At 39.3% G+C, this 24,406-nt stretch overlaps 1 protein-coding gene across 5 annotated transcripts in view; it reads right to left on the bottom strand.

Moving 5' to 3' along the window:
- fubp3 (far upstream element (FUSE) binding protein 3) overlaps positions 1-21,956 on the bottom strand; it is a 28,845-nt gene extending 6,889 nt beyond the window's left edge. Inside the window, exons 1-12 of one of the 5 annotated variants that reach the window (XM_031277903.2) lie at positions 21,828-21,956; positions 8,091-8,202; positions 4,974-5,007; positions 4,167-4,216; positions 3,940-4,011; positions 3,189-3,246; positions 2,802-2,964; positions 1,935-2,033; positions 1,618-1,722; positions 1,392-1,494; positions 800-900; positions 475-607 (exon numbers count right to left, since the gene is read on the bottom strand). In XM_031277903.2, coding sequence (XP_031133763.1) covers positions 475-607; positions 800-900; positions 1,392-1,494; positions 1,618-1,722; positions 1,935-2,033; positions 2,802-2,964; positions 3,189-3,246; positions 3,940-4,011; positions 4,167-4,216; positions 4,974-5,007; positions 8,091-8,202; positions 21,828-21,923 — 1,126 coding nt within the window. In that variant the 5' untranslated portion in view covers positions 21,924-21,956. The remainder of the gene's footprint in view (positions 1-474; positions 608-799; positions 901-1,391; positions 1,495-1,617; positions 1,723-1,934; positions 2,034-2,801; positions 2,965-3,188; positions 3,247-3,939; positions 4,012-4,166; positions 4,217-4,973; positions 5,008-8,090; positions 8,203-21,827) is intronic. The other 4 variants (XM_031277904.2, XM_031277906.2, XM_031277907.2 and 1 more) reach the window with 4 other exon arrangements.
- Positions 21,957-24,406: the final 2,450 nt, after the last annotated feature.

Raw genomic sequence — 24,406 nt, 5'->3', positions numbered from 1 at the left:
GACCCTCATTAGATGCCAGGCAGCCTTCCACATGATTGAGGGCTGTTATTATGCACCTTTAACAATTAATGTCACATTACACGCATTATCCCCGTCATTAAGCCCTTAGTGAAGCCAATGAATGCCACTTGTGCTGTATACATGAGCCCTGAAGAGAGAATAGAAGGGTGGTCAGTCACCCCCTTCTTCTCATCAGTTTCACGCAGCGGCAGAACACCAAACAGCATTCAGTTATTAAAAGGGAAAAGGCAATCTGGCGAGTGGGATATACTCTTATTTGTTCATATTCTTCCTGTAATATTTTTCTTAGACAGCAAGAAACCAATTAAACCAGGCGCGCACCACTTCCCAGTAACTTTTAAATGAGCAAAAAAGCCTTAGCTATACATAAAAAGCACACACAAAACAGTTCAGTAAAGTGCTTACAGCAACAACATGTGTTTAAATCAAAAAACATAAAAACATGTTGCTTACCTTTGCCAATCACTAGGCCACACTTGTCAGCAGGTACTGCATATGTCACCTCCTGCAGACCTCCAGAGCCTCCCATGTTAGACTCACTTCGCCCTCGACGTCCCATCACACCTCCTCCAAACCCATCTCGCTCCTACAAGAAGGGAACCAGGACTTTTTAAAAACAATTTTCTGGAAAGGTTTAAGGCTCCCTAAATTGCTTCCAATTCAGACAGACATTTTCATTTAACCTTGGCACTTTCCTTTAAATCCATAAAAAAAAAATTTTTTTCCAAATGAAAACTAATTAAGTGGAGTGATTAAGGGACAAAGCAGAAACACAAACCTGAGCAGTTTGAACCAGTTCATTGATGAGGTGGACCGCATGGTGGCAGTGGTCGGGCTGGCCCATCACCTGGGCAACCCTGTCAGGACTGACCCCATCATCTGGACGACAAATACAAGGGACACAAAAGGTCTTTAACGGCTCTAAGATTTCATACATTTTTACAGTACTTTTGGGTGCTTTAAATACAAGTCATTAAGTAAAGGAGCAAAAGGCTGGTGATATTTCTATAGTTGCTTGCAGGTTTGGATTTTACAGCTCGAGGGGGTTGTGAATTAGGAAAAAATTTGAAGGAAAAAACGCTGAATTGAATTATTGGACTGGAATAAATATCTGTCCATGAATTCTGATGATTGTAAAGCTGCCTGGAGCTCAATCACTCAACATTTTATATCAGCCTTCAAGTACTCAGATTCCCACCAAGACAGACAAGGCAAGGTCAAACTTGTTTCTATTCCCAAACAAACGACATCTGTTTTTTGTGCACGATACATCCTGTTGTGTTTCACGATTAACAGGATAACCAGCTTTAGAGATGACACATTTCTACTTTACTTGATTGCTTACATTAGGTTGTGTTTTATTTTCTTACCTTGTTTAAACTGGATCCTGACCCCTGCATCATTCTGAATCTTCTTGATCATCTCTCCGTTCCTGCCGATGATGATGCCGACAGCAAATCTAGGCACAACCACCTGGACGACGAGGACAGACAGAAGAGTTCAGAAAAGATTACAAATATTCTTTTATGTAGATAAATAAAATTACATTATCTTAGCTGTACAGAATTTAAAAAGCAGGGGGAAAAAATTACTTACATCCAGACTGCTTCCCCCCATTTTGGATCCAAAGTCTGCCCTTCCAACCCTGAAGTCTCCTTGGTCCTTGTCCCGGATGAGCTTTACCACAAGTTCACGGGCTTGCTTTAAAGTAGATTGAAAGTCACATCAAAATATTTATTTAAAAGAAGCATTTTAACAAAAGAATGTGAAGAATAACAAATGTCCAGCTGAAATTCTCAATAAAAAAAACAAGGTTTTCAAATGTTTGAGTGGAACACTCAAGGCATAAAATGTGTAAAATTGAGTGTAAACTGGAAAGCTAGCTGCACACTCTGAGCTCCTCTTAGACCGACCTGCACTTTGTGGGGATCCCCAGTGATTCTCAGGGGCTTGTCTGCCCCAGTGGGCATGGGGTCATCCTGAATCATGATCATCTGCACTCCTGTTCTCTCCTGCAGGGGTACAATCAGACAGAAGCAGAAAACACACACACCAAAAGAGTTACCTGGGGCCCAAAACACTATTCACTCTAAAAAGGAGGACATTCTGCCACATCTCAAAGAACAGGTTTTATTTTTTGATGTAATCTTCGCCACCTAGACCAGAAGGTGAATACCTATGGAGGATGTGAAATTATGTTAAATCTTAGAGTGTGGGGTGAGGAGCTAAGTAGGGGTGTACAAAGCCGCAACTGGGCGGCTACAGGTATATTTTATAGAATTGTATATGCTAAAATAAACCTAATCAATCTGATCCTTTTATTGTACTCTGTTTGGTCCACCTCAGCCGAGGGAAATAAACCTGTTATCTCTCATCTCTTATTAGAGCAGTGCTACATTCTCGTAGCAGCTTCTCATTTTCAGATCGGGCTTAAAAAGACGTGATCTTGATATCCCTAGAGCTCACCCCTGCAAACACAGACACAGTAAGTAGACCATAAATTACACCAAAAACATATTTTCTGATCTGCTTATGACTCCCTGGTTTATTCAAGTACAGATAAAAGAACCGGGTTCTTACTACTTTGTAGCTGGTTCCAATTCAGAACAAGGTTTCATCAGCTGATAATTGTAGAGCTGTGTATAGTGCAGTCTGCATGTCAACAATGATGGTGCATTAAATCTTTAACAGAAAGAATAAGGGCAGACTAGAAAAGTACGGTTGTCAAATGCACAATTTTACTATAACTGCTATACATTCATTGCGGTCTACTACCAGACCTGCAGTTGTTTGATGGTCTCTCCTCCTTTACCGATGACAAGGCCGACTTTGTTGGCGGGGATAAGAATCTGTTGGATTGAACTGTTGCCATCCATGTCACCGTGGAAGCCTGGACCATACCGACACTGCTCCACAATCTCACTTAACAGCCTCTTGGCCTGACTGTGGAGGTGGAGCAAGAAATACATTTGTCACCACAGTTACAGACTATAAAACAAAAACACTTATGTGTCACAGTTTTCTTTGTCAAATTTGAAAGAGGTGTTCAGGTGATTCAGTGAATGATTAGGGTAGATGTGAAAAGAGATTTGAGTTCATGCCCTCCGTTGTCACAACAATAGGGCACACTTTCAGTAAATCTGTCAAAGTTGAAAGGTGAGACTTACTCAATGTTCTCTGGGCTCCCAGTCAGTGTGCAGGGCCTGTCCAACATGCCTCCACTTTCTGTAACAAAATAAAAATATACTAAAGATTTAGATACACAAGAATAAGTAGTCAACAGTATACTTAAATGCTTTAACACACAAACTTGATGTGAGTGATGTTATCTTGGCTGTTGGTATCAAAGGGGAAAATATAAGGAGGTTTTATGCAAAAGGGTCTGGAGGGAAATTGTATTTAAAAAAAAAAAATTTTTTAAAAAGAAAAAAGGAGGTGCAAACTAAAAAACAATCACTATCAAGCTGCACCCAGTAGAACCCCATAGTATGGGGATTTTTGTTTTACCTTTATTTAGACGGGTAATATCATTGACACATGCAGTATAATTCTCAAGAGAGACTTGATAAAGCTTGGTGGCCACAGGGGGCCACCTACAGGAGGATTTGGTAAGTCAAACCATTCTATAAAATGTCATGAATTTTAATTTCGAAAGTGGGAATAGTAAAAAGTCTGAAAGTCTTATACAATTAATATTAGATAATTAGATAATTTACTATTGCCAAACATGCCTGCACATTCAGAGAAATACAATCAGTCTTTAAAAGGCCCCGGATTCTACTGCCAATTTCAGTTTGTGGTTAATGCCTCATTAAAACATGTTTCTGGCCTCTAAGGAGACAATGGATTTCTTTAAAATTCACACTTAAAATCAAGCAGAAACAGAGGGCTTAGATCATGTGTTTAGTTAGAATTTACCTGAAGCAATCTGGATCTTACAACCTGATTCCATCTGAATTCTTGAGATCTGCTCTCCTCCTTTTCCAATGACTACAGAAGAGGGGGAGAGAAAAGGCCAGTTTTTAAGCCTTTTTGAATTTAGACAGGGGCCTTAAGCAGTGACCCAAAAACTGAGTAGAATGTCAATACTGATGATTACATGTTAAACATGAATACAGACTATAATAAACTGAAGGGCTACTTACTGAATCCCACCATCTTATCAGGCACTTTGAAGTCTTCTGTAGCAAGAGCCCTAGGAGAGATTAGGACATGATCAATAACTCTGGCTGATCAATGGAAATAAAAGAAAAACATAAAAGAAACATCTAAAAATACCTTTTCTCTAAACCAACTTTTGCACTAGGGCTGCAACTAATGGTTATATTAATTATTTCATGTAGCGTTTGTCTATAAAATGTCATTAATTTTTAAAAATGAACCCAGGTTGTTATTCAGATTGCTTTTTTATTTTGAAATCTAAAACCCAGAGATATTCAGTTTACTATCATTTAAGAAGACAAAAACCAGCAAATATCCACATTCCCTTTAACAGATCAAAATTGTTGCCGATTTATTTACCGTTTATTTACCGAAAATTTGACAATTTTTTTAAGCAAAAATGCCAAACATTTGCTGGTTCCAGCTTCTCAAGTGTTTTTTTGATGATTTTTATCATAGTAAAATATTTTGATTTGGGACTGTTGGATGGACAAAGTAAGTGATTTGAATGTCAACTTGTACTCTGTTGTACTACTATACACTATAAATCGTTTTTAAAGATGTTTTTTTTAACATTTATTCTGACATTTCATAGATATACATTTTGATGTCTGATCAAGGAAATAGTCTGCAAATGAAAAGCAAGTTGTTAATTGCAAAAAATAAGGCTGTTAGGTAAAATACAGAATAAGTGATCTCAAAACTACTTAACTGAGGCACAGAGTAAATACTAGGAATACATCCAAGTGCATTAAAATGAACAGAAACTGAAATGAGTTTGCTCTGCTCACCTTTGATGTACCATTGCACCAAGGTGGTTCCCTACTGAGAAAAGTGAGAGGAAACCAAATGAATTAACATGTGTGAAATGATCTGACATCATGATTAAAAACATATTTGAAATATCTGTGAAAGTGACGAAGCAGCAAAATGAAAAACAATGAGTCATGGCTGAAGGGGAGAGGAGCAGAGGGATATGGTCCTGCCAATCCTTCGTGTTCGTGTCTGACCCACAGTGGGGGGCTTTCACCAGCATGTAATCAGGCTGATGAGTGTTTGAGTAAGTGTTTCAATCAGAGCCGTTCAGAAAAAAGAGGCAGCAGCCGGGTCAGTGGCTGCTGGTCCTGAATTGGATTTTGACAGGTAGCACCAAGCAAGGGTCCTGCAGGGTCAGTGGAGGATGTGGTGCCACAGACACCTGAGTTAATATCTAGCAACTTGAAATCAATTTTATGGCCGTTTGAACTGATGTCACTTCTTCTGGAAATGCACCAGGGTTAATGCTTAAGAATGGAACAGCTATGAATATAAAACAGGAGGTGTACAAAATTCATACAGGGACAAGACCCTAAAATAAAAATGGGAATGCCTTGAGTCTATTTGTATACTTGTACATTTGATAACTAAATGCTGAGAGCTAACTGCAGCACTACAAAATTCTGTTATTTTCCCTATATTCCGGGACAACCTTGAAAAGAGAAAAACTGAGGACAAATTGTTGCAAACAACAGTGCATCAACAAACCTAAACCAGAATGGCATATCATTTATCTATCCATGCATTCCGGGCTGAACTATCATACAAACAACTGTGACAAGATAAGAGGAGGACGGGATAAATGACTAGTGTTTCCACTTTATGGATATGAAATGGATCAAATCTTTATGTGTGACACTTTTTTCACTACACTGCAGTATCAGATACTTTTACTTATTACTCCATACAAACATGAAAACACAAAACCATGGCTCTCAATTCAGATTGCATTTGTTGTGGTTTATTATCCATCACTAAAGGTAAAGTTAAGCTTAAAAAGGTGCCTTGTGGAGTTGCTGACCACTAGTAACACTATTGATCAATATTTTAATGCGTTTATTTTTTATCTCAGGTAGGCACATGAGGATGCACATGCATAAAGACAAGCAAGTGGGCGACACATTTTTGCCAATGGTTTCATACTTCCAGATCCAGATATTCCTGATCTACAGATAGGGCTAATGCACAAACAAACAGCAATGCACCCGCAAAGGCAGGAAAGAGGACTGATAGCAAGTAAACATGAATCTAAACTTTGCAAATTTAGAAAAAAAAAAGAACACAGCTTTGCAAATATTTTATGAGCAAATAAATGCACTCAGCACATTTCTTTGGTGAGTTAACACTGAATTTAAAAAAACTTTTACAAAAGATAATCCACATACTACTTTTAAGTCAAACTGCATTATTATTTAAAGGGACTGGGACAACCACGTTTATTATATGGGGAAGACTAGCTGTTTGGCATACTTTTCCACTCTTGTACAATCCTCAAACTGATTTGTTATTTAGTTTGGTTCATAGGTAAAGTTTATGAGTGCAAGTAGGAAAGTTTTCTCAGAACAAAAAGTTGTTTACCAGCAACACGGTGACAGTCCTCAGTGAAGAAATGTTTTCATAAGCCAAATATTTGTAATTGTTATTATTGTTATGTTGTTAAAGTTTATGCACATTTTACTAATTTTATTGACTTTACTCTGCACAAAATCCCTTTTGTGAGAATGTATGAAAAGGTCAATAAATTATGAGATGAGCCACGTTCAGACCATTGGCCATTAAAAGTTGAGCCTGGCTCACGTTCCCACGTTCAGACCATTTTGCCAGCTATGACTACTGTAAAAACAATGATAAACTACTGTGCAGTGTTTTGGCATCTGATAATCCTTCCAGAGTCGTTTTCAGTCTAAATGTCCGTTATTGTCTAGTAATATAATTTTACTGTTTGGGCTTACATGAATAAATTAACACGACACGTGCAAAAAACAATGTATGGTCTGTCAAGTGGTCGCCAAAAGGAATTTCCTTCTTCATAAAATAATGTATCAAATACAAATGTTACTCAGTAGATACCTCTTAATGCCTCCAAGTTTCTATTAAGCTTTTTCCCTCATTGTACTCGGCCACACAATGTGCCAGCGGGGGCCTCAATTTAGGTTAGGCCTGTGTGTAATATTTGTATGAACCACTTGAAAATACTTAAGATTAATAACCCAATTATATCATATATAGTATGGTTGATCCTAGTATGGTTACATGTGCAAGATATTTTCACAACTTTATAGTAGCTTGGTTCAAGACCTCCGTTTCAATGGCTGCATGTCAGATTTCTGTTCCGAATGAAATAGGTGTGGTTTTGTGCTCAGCGTGCTGTTTCCACCACCAATCAGAACTTTGTAGGCAAGATTAAGAAAGGGTAGTCATCTTCATCTGCCAAAGCCAGAAAAATAGCTGCGATTATGACCAAGTGAGGCTGAGATTGACCAAGTGTGACCAAGCATGGCTGAGATCGCAGCTGTACAGGTTGAATGTTAAGGTACAGAAATAAAAACTTAAACTTGGCATATTTCTTTAATCTACATGAAACATTTTAAAAAAGGTAATTGCTCCAAACAACCACTGCTGTAGTTTTTGTGTCTGAAAACTAAAAATTATACTGGTAGACATGTCACTTGCTACTGACTGGTTAGGGCAAAATAACAACCTTTCCCAAACAGAAATGGCAACATGTCAGATTGGATAACGAAGTAAAACGAGGGTGGTTGGAGCAAAACCTATAAAAAAAAGAAAACGCACACAGTTTGAACAGTCGGAAGACGGCCACTTTTCTACAGTGAGGGATTAAACATTGAGAGCTTTTATGTAGCAGGATGGTGTTTTCACAAAGGTGCCCACATACATGTTATGCAGGATAAAAGCTAAAGCAGCAGAGCGTGGTTTGAGTATTTAAATATACCAGAATATTCTGCAGACATTCACCCATGAGTCTTCTTTAATGGAGCCTCCCAGCAAAAGTATTTGACACGATTGTACTTGTATAACCGGAGTGACAATAAACATCTTGAATCTTGTATGCGTGTATACTGAAAGCTTACCTCCATTGTCTAGTGAACGTTTTTGGCCTCCAAAACCGTAGAGAGAGGGGTCTATGACTGGAGGGGAACTGTTCATGTTGGGCATCTGGTCTCCTCCCATCTTGGCTGCCATCTGGAGACACATAACCGTAAGACAGATGGAATAAGGGTGAAAAGTGGATATGCGATGAAATTCTCTTATCTCTTTGAACATACATTTCTTTTCCAAGACAACCCTTCATGAAAAAGGACAAATTTGTGCTTTTCTTCTTGCTAAAAGCATCAAGTTTGCTGTGAAGTTGGGCCTTGACAGTCATCTGTTGCAGAGTGCTATTTATTTGTCAGCAGCTGAAAACTGCACTTTGTACATTACTACAGCAGCTTGAAGCAGTCTGCTACAGTCCTTGTTGAGACTACTGACGCTGGTGCTTTCCTTGAAACATCCGTCATGTGCCAGCTCTCACTGACTAAACTCATTTTGTTATGCTTTCACTGACAAATGACACAGATCACACATCAATTCCTCAACAGGACTGGATTTGCCAGTAGACGAGTTGCCAGAAAGTTACGACAGGTATGACTACTACCTAAAACAATGACACAAAAATACCTTCCCAGCTCTTAAATCAAGTGTAGGCTAGGGATGGGCGATATGGCCTAAAATCCATATACATTGCAGCCACTTGCGATAACGATATATAAATTATAATAAAACCATTTCAGAACAGGTTACATAGACGGAAAGGAAAGCCAAACTGCTAAATGTATTTTTATTTTTTTAAAAAGAGAAAGAAAAGTAGTATGTAGTTTTGAGAACATTTATTGTGCAAAACTAATTATACAACTTAGCTCAAGTCCTTGGTTCTTAAATGCCACCCAAGATGCAAAGAACAGGAAAAACTGGTGTCTTCTTAGTTAAGGAACAGACACTGTACTGAAAATACTTTCAGTATTAGGCAAAGATGCACAGATACTTTAAATAAAAACATATTTCAAACCACGTTTCTTACCTGCAGCCTAATGTAACTCATTTTGGTTTTAAACATTTTGTTCTATTAATGAAATGAAAACTGGTGTCTTGTTAATAAAGGAACAGATACTGTGAAATACTTCCAGTATTAGGCATGGCTATTTTAAATAAAGAAAATTCTTCCAAGTGTAGTGCACAGATACTTTAAATGAAAACATAAGTGCAAAATGAAAGCACAATATTTTTTTTAATAAAGAAGATACTTCCAGTATAAAGGCACTTATACATCAACTAAAGAAAACATTTCAAGTATAAAAGTTTCTTTATAGTAGTGCCATAGACAGTAAAAAGTGAAACACACACACACACACACACACGATTCCAATCGTCCATTACATAGTGAATTGTCAGGCTGATGAAAGGCTCCATGGTACAGCTCGACCACAGGTCCGTTATATCGGCTTAAATCCGAACCAAGTCCAACAAGTGCACCGGTCTTTTTCACCAGCTCCTCAGTTTCACTTTCAGCCATGTTTACTTAAGATGACGATGATGCGTAACAGCCGGGCCCTGTTGCAGTTTGTGGCTCCAAATTTCACGGGTCGATTGCGTCATCAACATGCATTATCGCAATAGTGCAATATAATTAAAATCTCTATCATAGGCCAATTTTGCATCGTTTATACTGCATATCGTTTCTATCGGCCATTACTAGTGTAGGCTGTCGATTCTGTTTTAAGAAGCAGTAGGAGGGTATGTAGATGTGCAAAGGTAAACAAGAGAAAAAAAATAAGGGATGGCCAAATCACACATTTATGCGATTAGGCCAGGGAACACTGGCCTGTACATGTGTGGCCACCGCAGACACACATTGTTTCTCCTATAGTGATGGAAAGCGTCCAATCCTCACATATGAATTCAAGAAGAGTGCACTCATTCACATTACAGCTTAGCTAAAAACCCATCTATGTCTACTTTCAAAACCCATCAACTTGCCAACCTAAAAGTAGATACTCGTGTTCTGCAGTGATGGACATTTAAATCTTCAGTTACGCTGCACGAGAGCGCCAACAGCATTTTCCACCACCCGATAATCTGCCACCTCTGCTTCCATACAAAAGTATAGCATTTCAGAAAATTACACAAAATTGACATCTGTGCCTGACTGGAATTTCTTTCACAATATGAAAATATAGTGATGGCAATTAAGAGTCTTCCATCAGCTTCAGGGATGATTATCTACTTCGGAGCCCACCAGTGGAAGTGAGAGGGGTGAAATGGAAATAAGGAGGTAGAAAAGGAAGCAGGTGTGGGGTTGCTGTTTTTTTTTTTTTAAATGAAAAATCCATCAGCATACACTAAGTTTATTCTGAACACTAAAGGCCTTTGCACACCGGGGGCATTTTTTCGTGCAATTAATTTGCACGGCATTATATTTTTTTTTAAACGAGTACTTTCACACAGAACAATATCACGCGGCGATAAAGAGACGTCCTTTTTTCCCAAACAAGGTACATTTTTCTGAGCTTTCGCGACGCGAATGAAGACATCAACCAAATCACGTTGTTTTGTTTACTTATGAGGATCATAATAAAACACGGAGGCTGCTGTCCCAACCACAGACTGTACAGACGGAAAACTTCACTACTCCTTTCAACCTTGTTAAGGCAGCGTTTAACAGACTCTTTCCGTTTTTACTTTTCACAATAAAAACCCTAGACATATGATTACCAGAGGGAATTAAATTCACAGAGTATTTCGCAAAAAGGAAACTCAATAAATCAGTCCCTCCAGGATTTCAATGACGCGATCGCAACAATAAACGCGAATTCAACCTATCACCGTGAATTCGGTGCGACACGCAATTTTGACCAATCACCGCAACTTTACCGCAAATTTGACCAATAACCTGAGTTTCCTGCGACTTCAACCAATCACAGTAGTCCCACGTGCCAGACTTTGAGTCAGCATGTAACTCTGAGAGCCAATGACCAAGCGGGAGTGAGAACGGGTAGACATGACACCAAATGTCATTTCCTTGTTTCTGATATGAAGACGAGACGTGTGTGACTCCAACATCTCACATTTACCAACAAAACATACAGCGAAAGACCGTGCAAAACATTTCAGACCGTCCTGCCAACCTGTATACATTTTAACACCAATGTATGCTGTAACGATTTTTTTTAACTCTAAAGTCGCTAAAAGCTGCTGCAGTAGGCAGGGAGGCGCACACACACACACACACAAAATTTGATTCAATAAATTTTTTGTCTTAAATCCACCAGCCATTTTCATAATATACCAACATTTGCAGCATCCTGAGCCTTTTTGTTAAGGTTACTAGGAAAACTCAGCCCAGAGTAGTTTTAGTCTCCCCGAAAAAATTTTAAATAATTTTTAAAGAAGTATACAAAAAAAAAAATGTTCACAGTCTCTCGCAGCTTCATTGCAACAAAAATACAAAAGACATCACAACTTTTATTGCAATTTTTTACATAAGCTGCCGCAAAATCAGGCATTTTGGGCCGCAACAACGTCAAAAAAAGGCCGCGAAATCCTGGAGGGACTGATAAATAGCTTACAGTAGCTTAGTGTTAGCTTTTACTGCTTCGGGGGGAGACAGGGCTGGAGTCTAGGGAGCTAATCCACCATCAGTCCATTCTGCAAACAAGACCTCTGGTGGTTTTGAGGAGCTGCAGCATTTATTTGTGCTCAAACTGCATACTCTAGCTGCTGTAAGACCACTTGATATATTCACCGCTACATGTTAACTGTCCTCCGCTCCGATCTCTTGTTCGCTCACACCCCATCTCCCGTCACTATTTCTCTCTCTCTCTTCAGCAGCGTCCCCAGACAGAACTCAAACTGTCCCACCGACATGGTAGATGAGCTGGCGCAAATATCCAAAACTTTTATTGAAAAGTTGCAAATTCGCATCGCTGCCGGCGTGAATAGTTTTAATGCGAAATACTCACAGGCGATTATTTCGCATTTTCGTGTCGCATATTCGCCAAGCCCCTGGTGTGTAACGGCCTTAAGATTTAAACACATGTATCTGTACGGATGGCAACTCAGTTTGAAAGACCACCGACTGCTGGAAGCCACTTCATCCATATTAAACGTGCTCCATTTAAAAAAGCCTCCTTTTCTCTGTGTCAGCCCTCCATCCTCACTAAGCCAAAACAATCTCAACAGTAGATACATCTTAAAATGCCAGCTTTGTGTTTTAGTAACTGAGCTTTTGCAAAAAGATTAAAACAAGTTTGCCCACAGGCAGGGGGCTATGTGGCATTAAAGTTGAGAACTTTTGGTCGCTTCTAACTTTCACTGTGATCAATCATTTTAAATGTCAACATGGCCATACACAGCTCAGCTTTGATCATTAACCTGTACTTATGTTGATTTTGTTAGACAGCATTGTGCTTGTAAAATAATGATTTTATCAGCACCATAGCGCAACATCTTGAGATTGCTGGCGAACATGAAGTAATAATGAGCCAGGATGAAAATGCTATGTTTCACTTTTTCCTTGGTCGGACAACATGCTGTATACATTTTTCTGTTTCAGAGAAATGTAAATATGAACACCTAAAATATTTGGTATTAAAAACAAAGTAAAGAGGATCACAGAGAGCAGTAGGGTGATAACCGATTTTCTTTACCTTCTTTAACAAAAACAAAAGCTGAATAATACACTTCTAGAGACACTATATCATGACATTTCTAAAAACTAACCGTTTCCTAAAAAGAATGCACATCACATGTCAGTTAGTCTGACATTTATTTCATTTGTAAAGAAGTACATAACATGCATTTTCTGCTTTCACTCAGTTTTGCTAAAAATGGTCTAGAGCTGCAAATAATCAATTGGTTGTCAACTCTTAAATTAATTGCCAACTATTTTGATAATTGATTAGTCGGTAGGGCTGAACGATTTTGGAAAATAATCTAATTGCGATTTTTTTCACCAATATTGCGATTGCGATTTAATATGCAATTTTTTTTTTTTTTTAAGCTCTTTGTCTTCTGTGGTGATGGCACAGTGGATATGACACATGGCTTTGGTGTGGGAGACCCGGGTTCGATTCCCACTGCGATACATCAACACTTAACCCTTAACCCCTAGTTGCTCCAGACATACACATCTGACATATGTAGCAATTGGAAGTTGCTTTGGATAAAAGCGTCAGCTAAATGACATGTAATATTATTCAACAAAGACAAGCAATAAATCATTGTATAGTATGAACAACACACGATTAGATAGATTAAACAAACTGTTCTTTCCTGGAGGCCAGGCCTGTATGTGATGATGAAATTAGGTGATGCATGAATTTATATGAATGATATCTTTTATTTAACTACTTCAGTCACAGTAGTATATTGAGCACTGACCAAGCCTGGTGTAAACATTCATATGGAAGTCAGAAACAAATCACACAAACTAAAGTGCAGATTGCAAAATATATAAAAACCAAATATGTGGCTTTACCACACTTAGTAGTATTTAGATTATTTAATTATTATTTACTGTTATAAACATATGTAAACATGTGGATTGCACATTTTAAACACTGTCTTTGAACTAGACTAGAGAGTTAAGTAAAAATATAGTATATACATATATACAACGGTGTATATTTTTTATAAGCGCACACAGAGGAGCTGCCTCCAGCCCCTCCCCCTCATTAAGTTGCGTGCCGTTGCACTTGCTCAGAGAGGCTATCGTTACGTTAGTAGTAGCCTAGCATGCTGCTGGTGGTCTTGCCTTGGGATTAACTGTACTAATAAAACCGTAGAAACAATGCAGCTATGCTGCTGTGAAAGCTCCCTGAACGTCATTTATCAGAGTCTGGTTGTTACCCCTCTCCGCGGCAGTCTCCTCCACTCCATATATTTATAACGGAGCTAGCTAACTGGAACTAACCGCTAATCAGAGCTAATCGTTGCTAACAGAGCCTTCAGTTCTGCGTGCCTGTATCCATTAACTGCATGTATGGACTCGAGACCGAATAAAAAACTTCATTTTAATAAAATAGCTGTAAAAGTTTTAAACTACAACTCAGTTGTTTGAATGACAGAAATCTGCTCAAGGTACGGTGTAGCGTTAGCGTGCAAGTTGGTGCTTTCTCTGCGGAGTGCAGACTGCTTTTCTCTCGTGAGTCACGTGACCAAATCGCAGCATTTGCAATTAGGAAATCGCATTTTAACATATTGCGATATTATTGCAAATGCGATTAATCGGTCAGCCCTATTAGTCGGTTTGAGCAATTTTTTAAGACAAAAGTAAAAATTCTTTGATTCCAGCTTCTTAAATGTGAATATGTTCTAGTGTCATTTGAGGACGTCATCTTGGGCTTTTGGGAAACATTTTTCATTGGTTTATAGACCAAACAACTAATCAAATAATCAACAGATTAATCGACTACGAAAATAATCGTTAGTTGCGGTCCTAATGTAGTCGCCATCGACGGTACCGTATAAACAGAAAATATTTAGGTGAATCCGCGGTAAACATAAATTAAAAAAAAATATATTGATTTCCAAGTCAAAATAATCCATTTTAAAAATTGTTGCAAAAAAAACAAACATGATATATACGATTTGATACAGATTTGTCTAAAAATAAGACAACTGAAATCATGTGACATGTGGTCACATGGGAGCCAAGTAGTTTATATTTAGGGTCCAAGAACATCTTGTACATTGGGCACTGTGGAACAACTGTTTCGTTAGTGATCTACACTATTCATGACACTTTTGCACTCAATGTGGTCTTTACATTTTACAAGAACTGGAGTGTGTTTATTAGTTTACAGAGGGTTAAGGTAATCATTATGTTTAGGACCAAGATAGGTACATTTAGTGACACTGAGACAATTTGAAGAAAAAAAAAAAAGAATACAGACCAGAAGCTGCAAGCAGGAGACAGAATGCAATTATTACAAAATCGAAGGCCTACTGCAGGGGTCAACATTTTGTGATTATAGCTAGTGAGTTAAAGGACCTTTGCACAATTGTGTGCTTTGTTTGTCCCTGCTCTGATAATTGTTCAATTAAAAAAAAAAAAAAAAAAAACAGTAGTTAACATGAGATTGGAACAAAGCAATTTCAGCTCATGCATCTTAAAGATTTAAATGTCAGTCGCTCTCACTGGATGTAGGGAGAGTAAGGAGAATCCGGTGACTGCTATAACTGCATCTGTGGGAACCCACACATCAGCATAAAGAAACATCCAAACAAGGCCTCCACTTCCCATCTCTCAGACTTTTGCCACGGCGATGTCATGATAACACGCAAAACAAGATGACTTCCCTTTTCTATAAAGCACATTTGCACTTGCATGTTAAAATCCACAATGTAACATCAGCCACAAACAATGTGGCAGAAATACATAGGCCTAGCTTTTAGAGATGCACCTATTACAATTTTCTAGGCCGATTCTGATTTTTCATTGAGTTTGACCTGCCGATACCGATTTTAGCCGATTCAGGTTTCATTTTTTCTAACCACTTTACAGCACACAAATATTTATTTTCTATCTTTTCTTTAATAGAACATTTTACATAAAAACATTTTCTGAACAGATAATCAATCGCTATAAAATAGAACTACATAAATTACTCCTGGTGTGGGAAATTCACACACATCTAAAGTGCAATGTTATGGAAGAACCATTTCCTTCTTTTCACATCCAATATCCAACTAAAAAAAAAGTGATATATTTAGCAAACTAAACTTCTGTGTGAAAACAGGGAAAACAGGTAATGGCAGTGATTGTTAAAGTGCATGTCGGAGAATAGCGCGGACACGCGCTTCACACCGCGAGCGGAAAAGAGAGAGAAAGGAAAAAGAGACTGTGGCTGTCCGGAAGATAACTAGCCAGTGGAGATCGCCAGGTTGCATGTGGCTGTTGATTCGATATAATGGCGATTGTTGAATGCCCTTGCTCAGGTTTGTATTTTATGTGCATTATTTACATGCTACATTAGTTACACTGCATTAAGATAATGTAATTTATAGTGGGTTTATTGTTATTTGCTAGCCTATATATAATTCATATGCATTATGTATGGTAGCCTTTACAATGTTATTTATTTACAGCATTTGACCGGCATAAAATCGGCATATGTCAGACTGACCACGTAAATTCCGGCCAATTCCGGTCACCAGCCGGTCAATCGGTGCAGCTCTACTAGCTTTTAATAAGGGCCAATATGTGAATCATTTAGATGTTTATTTTTGACAAATATCATATATGGCCTTCTGCAATTAAGGATGCAAGAGTGAAGTAGATGCCCACAATTAAATCTTAACCTAGTCGCTACTGCTGAGAGGCCAACGTTAAACGTTCCTCCTCTGGTGGCAGCTTTTTGTTATGATCTGAGACCTTGTGAACACAGTGTCAGCATACATGTGACAAAGTGGAGGAAGGAGGGTTTCTGGAGGGCTTTAAAAGTAGGGCTGGGCGATATGGAGAAAATCAAATATCACAATATTTTTGACCAAATACCTCGATACCGCAACGATATTGTAGTGTTGACTATTGGTGCTTTCACTAAATATTTACACAATGAGATTTTTAATAGATAATCAGTAATGTGGATATAGGGCCCTATCATGCACCCGGCGCAGTGCAAAGCACGACGCAAGTGTCTTTGCTAGTTTAAGACCGACGCAGTTGTCAATTTCCCGTTCAGTGCCCATGTCGTTTAAATAGCAAATGCACCTGTGCCCATCTTTGCACCCATGGGCGTGCTGGTCTTATAGGGAGGTGTGTTCAGATGAATTATTGGCGTATTGCCATCTTGAGGCAGCGGGAAGTGATCGCGCCATTGACCAACAAAAACCTGGTCTAAAGTCAATAGCGCAGCATTTCATTATTATTTTAACAGCAAATTAGTAAAATGCGCCTAGGCTTATACACAGCGTGCGCACACTATGCTTGTTACGCACGCAGGCACTGACAATGACAACTTTACTGTAATGCAGCCTTTAAAACCAGGAAAATACAACACTTATGCCATATTATGATATCCGAAATCTAAGACGATATCTAGTCTCATATCACGATATCACTATTTAAAAGCATCATGACAGACACTGATGGACAGTGACATGTATATGTCATGTTTGTATCTAGGTGTATTTAAAATTTGTCTCAAAGGGTAGCTATATTTCCAAATTTACTGATAATGAGCATTATCAATGAGCATAATTAATGATGAGCATTAATGAGCATAAACTGTTATATCTGTTATAAAAGATATTTGTGCACATTTGATTATTGTATGAATTATGGCTTGAAACATGCAGGGACACACTATTTGTTCATAACTAGGTTATAATCTACATCGGTGAAAGCTCAACTGGTAGCTGTATGACTAAAGTCCATTTTACACACTATTAACAGCAGTCAGTGGTATACTAATCTTTTATTACAGCTCTACCTTTGACAATGGTAGCCAAACTAGAGTGACCATCTCTACTACAGCCACCACCTGAAACTAAGCAATATCAGGTAAACAGGAGGGGCAGAGAACTGCAGATTGTATTTTAAATTATATTTTTTCTGTTTATTTTCCAGGCAGCAATGGAAAAATCCAAGTGTGCTCAAGAGGAGGAGTGGAGGGGGGGCTTATTTGAACACATGACGTTACATTACATGGCTTTACTCCAACGCTGCCTGTTATGGTGCAGGCACACCAAGCAGACAGCAAAGAACTAGTGGCGACGAAGGCCAACTGTGGCATCCCCCCTCACGACGCCTGCGTTTTGGCAAAAAAAGTTTCACTTGAACACACCGCAAAGATTACAATTGATGGCCAACTAGCATTTACGTTCTACGCCTGCGTGAGGGGAAATACCTCTCCATGGCAGCAGTCAGCAGTAATGTATTTGTCATTAAAAAAAGGTAAACCGGATAAATAAATCATTCCTATGATACATATAACAAAACAGCATTTGCTCTCCTGAATCAGCCAGCAGCCCCTCTGCTTCACTCTCCGTCAGGACGACGGCAAACACCGGAGATCAGCATTGCAGAATTTTTGGCACCCCCCAAAGAGGTTTTATCCAGTCTCAAATGAGAATCACTAGTGCCAAAATGATACGAATTGAGAAAAAATTCAAATCCTTAATAGCAGTTTACTAAACAACCGTTGAACAAGCAGAACATAAACTTAAATAGAAGCGCTTATTCTCAGTTTTACCGTCCAACGTCGACGCTGTGCGGGACTTCCGATGATTTCACCAGTAGTATTTAAATATTATTTTTTAAGCAGTTTTGTTAACTGGAGTTTCATTTACCCAAGCAAATTGTCAAAAATGTCAAATAAGTCAACACAGACTCATGCTTGCTGTCTTGCGTAGTCACCCCCCCCAAAGGCTCTTGCTGAGTCAGGAAAAACCCTGGAGATAGCCAGATTGTTGTTCTCCTGGGCTGTCATTTGTTCTCTCAACATAGAAATCTCCCTGCGGTGGGGAAGTGGAGGTACCAACAGACCGCTGCGGATGGAAGGCTAGTTAGCTACAGCGTTTCACATAGGTTCTACTTGGGGCGGCCCGACCAGGTAGGTTGATAGGTTTTCTTTTTTCTTTTTTAAACCAATGTTTGACCTAAATATTTTCTGTTTATACAGTACCGCCGACAGCAACTACATCATATCAGTTTCCAGCAAAACAGAGCGAAAGCAGAAAAGGCAGAAAATCCACGTTATAGGGGTGTGACGAGACAGTCGACTCACGAGACGAGACAAGATTGGGTTCACGAGAACGAGACGAGATTTTAACACTATTTTAAAGAAAACTTAAATGATGAAATATGACTGGAAAAATTGTATTTTATTCAATCGAATGAAAAATTAGCATTGTGAAAGGTTTTGCCACAAACTTAAATGGCTTCTCTCCTGTCTAACTAACTTCTTCAGACCTAATAACTGTGGTGTCCCTCTCCTCCCAAACCCGTCCCTACAACCTATTAAATCAAATAGATTCATTTCTTACACTGCACTGTGTGTGTGTGTGTGTGTGTGTGTGTGTGTGTGTGTGTGTGTGTGTGTGTCGGAGCTGAGCCCCGCTCTCTGAAGTATGCAGAGAGGACAGAGGCACTCCGACGTACCGATATTTGGAACCGATTGATTTATGCATTGGTCCTCGGTAGTACCGACGTAATTCTGCACTTGTGTACTGATATCGTGAGACAACTTTTAACCTTGACGAGAAATATCGTTAACGTTTAAATCTCGCGGGACGAGACGTTCGGGGAGCTTTCACAGCGGTGAGACGAGATCTCGCAATACTCAATACTATTGAATCGCAATACTTCTAGAATCGCAATGAATGAAAATCGCAAAACAAATCGGCACCCATGTATCGTGACAGAATCAAATTGAGACAAAAGCATATCGTCCCAGCCCTAATAGAGTAGATAAAAATCTGTAGATAAAATCCAAAATAATTTTTTCTCCCCAATCAACAATGTAATTTGTTAGCACACAGACCAGCGGCCTCCAGCCCCTCCCCCTCATGAAGTGGCACGTTACGTGCATGACACAGCGCCAGCGGTTCACTTCAGACTCAGAGGCTAACGTTAACGTCAGTAGTAGAAGCATATGCTGCTAGTGGTGTTTTGGCATTTGGCTAACTGTACTGATAAACCGTAGAAACGCTTCAGCCACACTGCTGTGAAAGCTCCCTGAACGTCATTTATCAGTCTGATTGTTCACCCTCTCTGCAGCAGTCTGCTCTGATCGTAATAATGGAGTTAACTGGAGCTAACCGCTAACCAGAGATAATCGTTGCTAACCGAGCCTTCAGTTCCCGTTCTCTCCGTGCCCGTACCTATTAACCGTATATATGCACTTGAGCCCGAATAAAACCCGTCATTTTATTAAGTTTGCTGACGAAATCTGTTCAGATGAGATCTTAATGATTGCAACACAGACATGTATGGTACAAAACAGCGTGTTTAACGCTATTAGGACCCCCAAAACACTGATTAAAACACTAACAGGAGTTAGGAGGAGACATGCCGTGAGTGTTGCGATTTATAAATACATGTAACTTTCTGTATGGATCATAGTATGGTTTTAAGGTGAAGTTGTTAATACATATGATTCAGCAAATACCCGATTGACGTTACCCAGAGCGGAAATATTATAACATTTATTTGACAAACCAACCAGATTTAATTGACAAAGCACATCATAGGCCACACTTCATCTGTATCATCGTCTAGTCTGGTTTGGTTAATATGTAAATAAAATAGTTCATAAACCTTTGTTTGACTAGTCTATTACTAAACCCAGCCATCACACGCTGCGCCGTCCCATCCTGCGCCACTCACCACTACAAGTTAATTATCAAACTTTGGGAAACACTGTAGCTAGCTTGCTAATTCCACCAAACATGCCTCCATGATACACTGGTTACAGAAAATGAGCTGAACAAAGTTGTCACTCATCTGGCCATAGCAATGTGCTTGCCTACCATGTGAGAAGAGTGTGCGAATGAAACATTGTTAAATTTTACTTATGTAGTGGGGGGCCAGAGAGGACTACAGTCTTTTAATTAAGTGTTATGGTATAGGACATAATCGTATCTTTATTTTGTAATGTGTAGGTATGTAGATCTATTAAAAGACATGTCTATGTTGAACTAAATATACCTACATACGTAGTTATGTATCGGTATCTCGTACTTTTGCCCTATTATGGACATAATGTGCGAAAAATAGATATTCCAATAGTTCGAACCTTTTGACAACCCTATGTTTATTGGATTGATCAGGTAAGATGGAAAATGACAAGAGCCTTCTGTGTGTGTCTTATAATACATCATACATGTGTGCCCTCTCTGACTTCAGTTTGCTTGCTTCCTCACTTCCGTTTTTCTTCTCGTGCACTATTCGCTTTAGCTGAACAGCCAATCAAATTGATTCCTCTCACCGACTTAACATGTTGAATCAGCCGGAAAAAAAGCCGAGAAGGGCCGGCGGTGAGTGACACATCGCAAAAACTAGGGCGACGGACGTTTACCGGCCGACGATCTTCTTGGTGTGTCAGCACCTTTAGGACACACATTACCACATACGCTAGCTAGCTAGCTTACACACGCTCTACTAGCTAGCTTACTCACATTTATTATTATAAAAACGCTATACGTTTTTATAAACAAGCTTACTAAGTTAAAGGGAAATAGGAGAGTCTAAACGTAGTACTAGCTACATGTGATCACTGATTAAGCGCTCAGTTGAGTCTTTAACTGGGGCAACAGCCGGTTATAGTAAAGCTAACTTTATGACAGCGTGTCAGGCAGCTCCGTTGTTCAGGATTCATATCTAAACTAAATGTTAGCTTTAGTCACGTTGCGGGTCAAACAGCAGGGTATCAAACTTGTGATAGTAAGTTAGCAAGCTAAGCTAATTGCAACTTCTGTGGCTTGACAACAGGTTGCAGTGTGTCGACTTAACTTACTAAAGTTACACAAACTTCGACATTATAAGAGGCCTTCGTGTTTCGCGTCAAACATGGTTTATGTGGTCGTTTTGGCAGCTTTGACACGGTTACTTAACGCGTCTTCTGTCTCGTGTAAACTCTAATCTGTCCTCTCAGCTATGCTGCCTCGGCTACTTAACGTTAGCTTGCTAGCTTGCTGGGTACATGAGGAGTGTTTGTAGTAGGGGGTCCGGAGTACCCCGAGTAAAGTACCGCCCTGCTCCGCATGCAAACACGCTGTTTGTGGTCCGAAAGCACTACACTTGTGTTCGCTGAAGAGCATTTTACCTGTCTGACCCGGCGTATCGTGTCTGCGAAGTCATCTTTCGTTCCGGGCTGAGCCACCGAGGCCTGTCCCTGAACCAGCTCCGCCATCATCATCATCCGCCTCGGCAGCTGAGAGCCACACTTAAAAAAAAAAAAAAAAAAAAAAAAAAAACAGCACACGTGCCAAGCCAAAGCTCCGCGAGCCAGATGATCTCGCGAGTTGATCGAAAACCACAGACGTAGGCAAGGAAAACACATTAACCATGACTAAAGAGGATATTTTTTTTTTTTTATTTTTGTACCATATAACATACGAAATTATATATATATGTTTATATGGTACAGTATACTGCACATACAATAATTCAACTACACTACAGTTTGAACAAAAGCCAAACATTGCCATATAATGAAAGGGAATTCATTGCAGGATGTTTGCCGTTTTAGTTAGATGCACATAACACATCAGATGTGTAAGTGGGTATTTTGAAATACTGACAACTGGAGTCATGTATTTTTGTATGTGTAAATATACTCGGCCAATTAAGTTTATTCTGATATAATTAGGCCTATACTAAATTTGCTTCATTTCCAGCATTGAAATATAGTAATTGAAATACTGTTGAAACAACAAATCAGCAGCAGGCCTTGCTCAAGGACTCTATGGCAGAGAGGGTGCCATGTTGAGAAAAACAGAGCTCACTGACATACAGTACATCTTACAGTCCCCTCTCCAGAGCCCCATAGATGTTTTAAACTGACTTTTGCTATTTATAGTCCTGACATTGCAAGCTGTCTTGTTAGAATAAAAACTAAAAATCCCATCTGACGCAACAAAATGAACATTGAGGAATATTGATTTTCTTCCTTGCTGCACATGTGGTAACATCTATTGTTGCACATCTGGAAAATGCCAGCAGCCAGACAGAAGAAAGTAAAATTGCTGCAAATTTTCTAACTGTTTATGCAAAACAGTTCCTGCTCCATAAATTGTATCCAAACCTCAATGAGCAAAATCCGACCAGTAAGGACTAAAATGAATGTGTGGTCCAGCAGAGTTAGAAACAGTTTAAGCGTTTGTGAGTGTCTGATAAAGCTTTTCTTCAGGATGAATGTATTAGGATACTTTTCTTAATGATGTACAGTGGTGCATACTACCTACTGATATTACAGTAAGGGTTCAAAATGTCAGATCTCTAATGTCCAAAAATAAAATTTAAAAACATGAAACAGCATAAGCAATAAGAGGAAATGCACCAGCCTGAGGCTTATAATAAATCAGATAACATATGTGCTGTTTCTTTACACCTAAATAACCGTCTCCCTCTATGGTTACACATATGCAACATGCTCATGCAGCTGCTTGAACAGGGATGATTGACCTCGAACTTGAGACAAACAGATTAGCGTGCTGCGTCTTACAGACATTCGTACAGATATCATTTTCCCTTCCCTGTCAGCCCCTGGGCATGTTATCACCTCCAAAAAAGAAGCAGGGAAATTAAATGGGAGCTGAAGGCTGTTCCCAGACCAGCACCTCTAAATGAAGACCTCTAATTTAGCATGACTGAAGTATGATCTTGGCCCTGCTAACATATTGCTACCATGTGCTGTCCAATGTATTCAAGGTGGCTGGGAAATGATTTTAGGGCTCTGGTATCAAAGGGTAAGTCAGGTGGTGGTCGTCATATACAGCCAAACGATGCATGGGCATGGATGCAAGAACACACGCACGCACACACACACACACACACACACAAAACACATAGATAGTTGTTATTAATTCAGGCCCCATCTGGTCAAACAGCAAGAAAGTAAAGGCAGTTAAAGCAGATGTGGGTCTCTGGCGTCCTGCCAATCAAGCAGCAATCAAACTGGAACTGAGTTAGTGTTGATCAAGTCTGTGTGTGTGTGTGTGTGTGTGTGTGTGTGTGTGTGTGTGTGTGTGTGTGTGTGTGTGTGTGTGTGTATGTGTGCGTGCGCAATGTGTGTGAAGCTGTGGTTACCGTAGCAGGCTGATCATGTGTCACACAAACACAGCTTCCTCCCTGTCATTGTCTTGCAGAGAATACACTCTTGTTCCCAGGGTTCACTGTCGTCAACAGAGTGCATCTCTTTAGGAAAGCATTTGGTCTCTCAAGGATAAAAAGTTAAAGAAATCATCAATGTGTGCTGAGTAATTGATCCACTTTTCTTTTCATTTCAATGAAGTGTATAAGAAAATGTGATGTTTTTGTGGTCAGGCAAGTGGAATACATGACTAGCTGGACAACCGAGCATTTAGAAAAAAGAAACATTGGCACACTTACTCCTTTTAACTACTGAGCTTTTACCTCCTCCTTTCTCTTCCTCAATTTTAAAAGAACGGGCCATATGAAACTGTAATTGCTTTATAATTGCCACGGTTCTGCTATGGGCGTACATTTCTAAAGGCAGGATACAAGAAACGGATAGTGTTTCATCCAGAGACCTCTGATGTATCCCTGCACAGCTTTCATTCATGAACAAATTGTTCATGCAGAGGGAAGCAGTGAATACAAATGTAGTGGCTCTAACATATTCATACTTGATATATTTGAAAAACACATTGGACAAAATAC

The sequence above is a fragment of the Sander lucioperca genome, chromosome 1 (assembly GCF_008315115.2).
Source record: "Sander lucioperca isolate FBNREF2018 chromosome 1, SLUC_FBN_1.2, whole genome shotgun sequence".
Taxonomy (NCBI): Eukaryota; Metazoa; Chordata; class Actinopteri; order Perciformes; family Percidae; genus Sander; species Sander lucioperca.
This window is presented reverse-complemented; position numbering and strand designations above follow the sequence as displayed.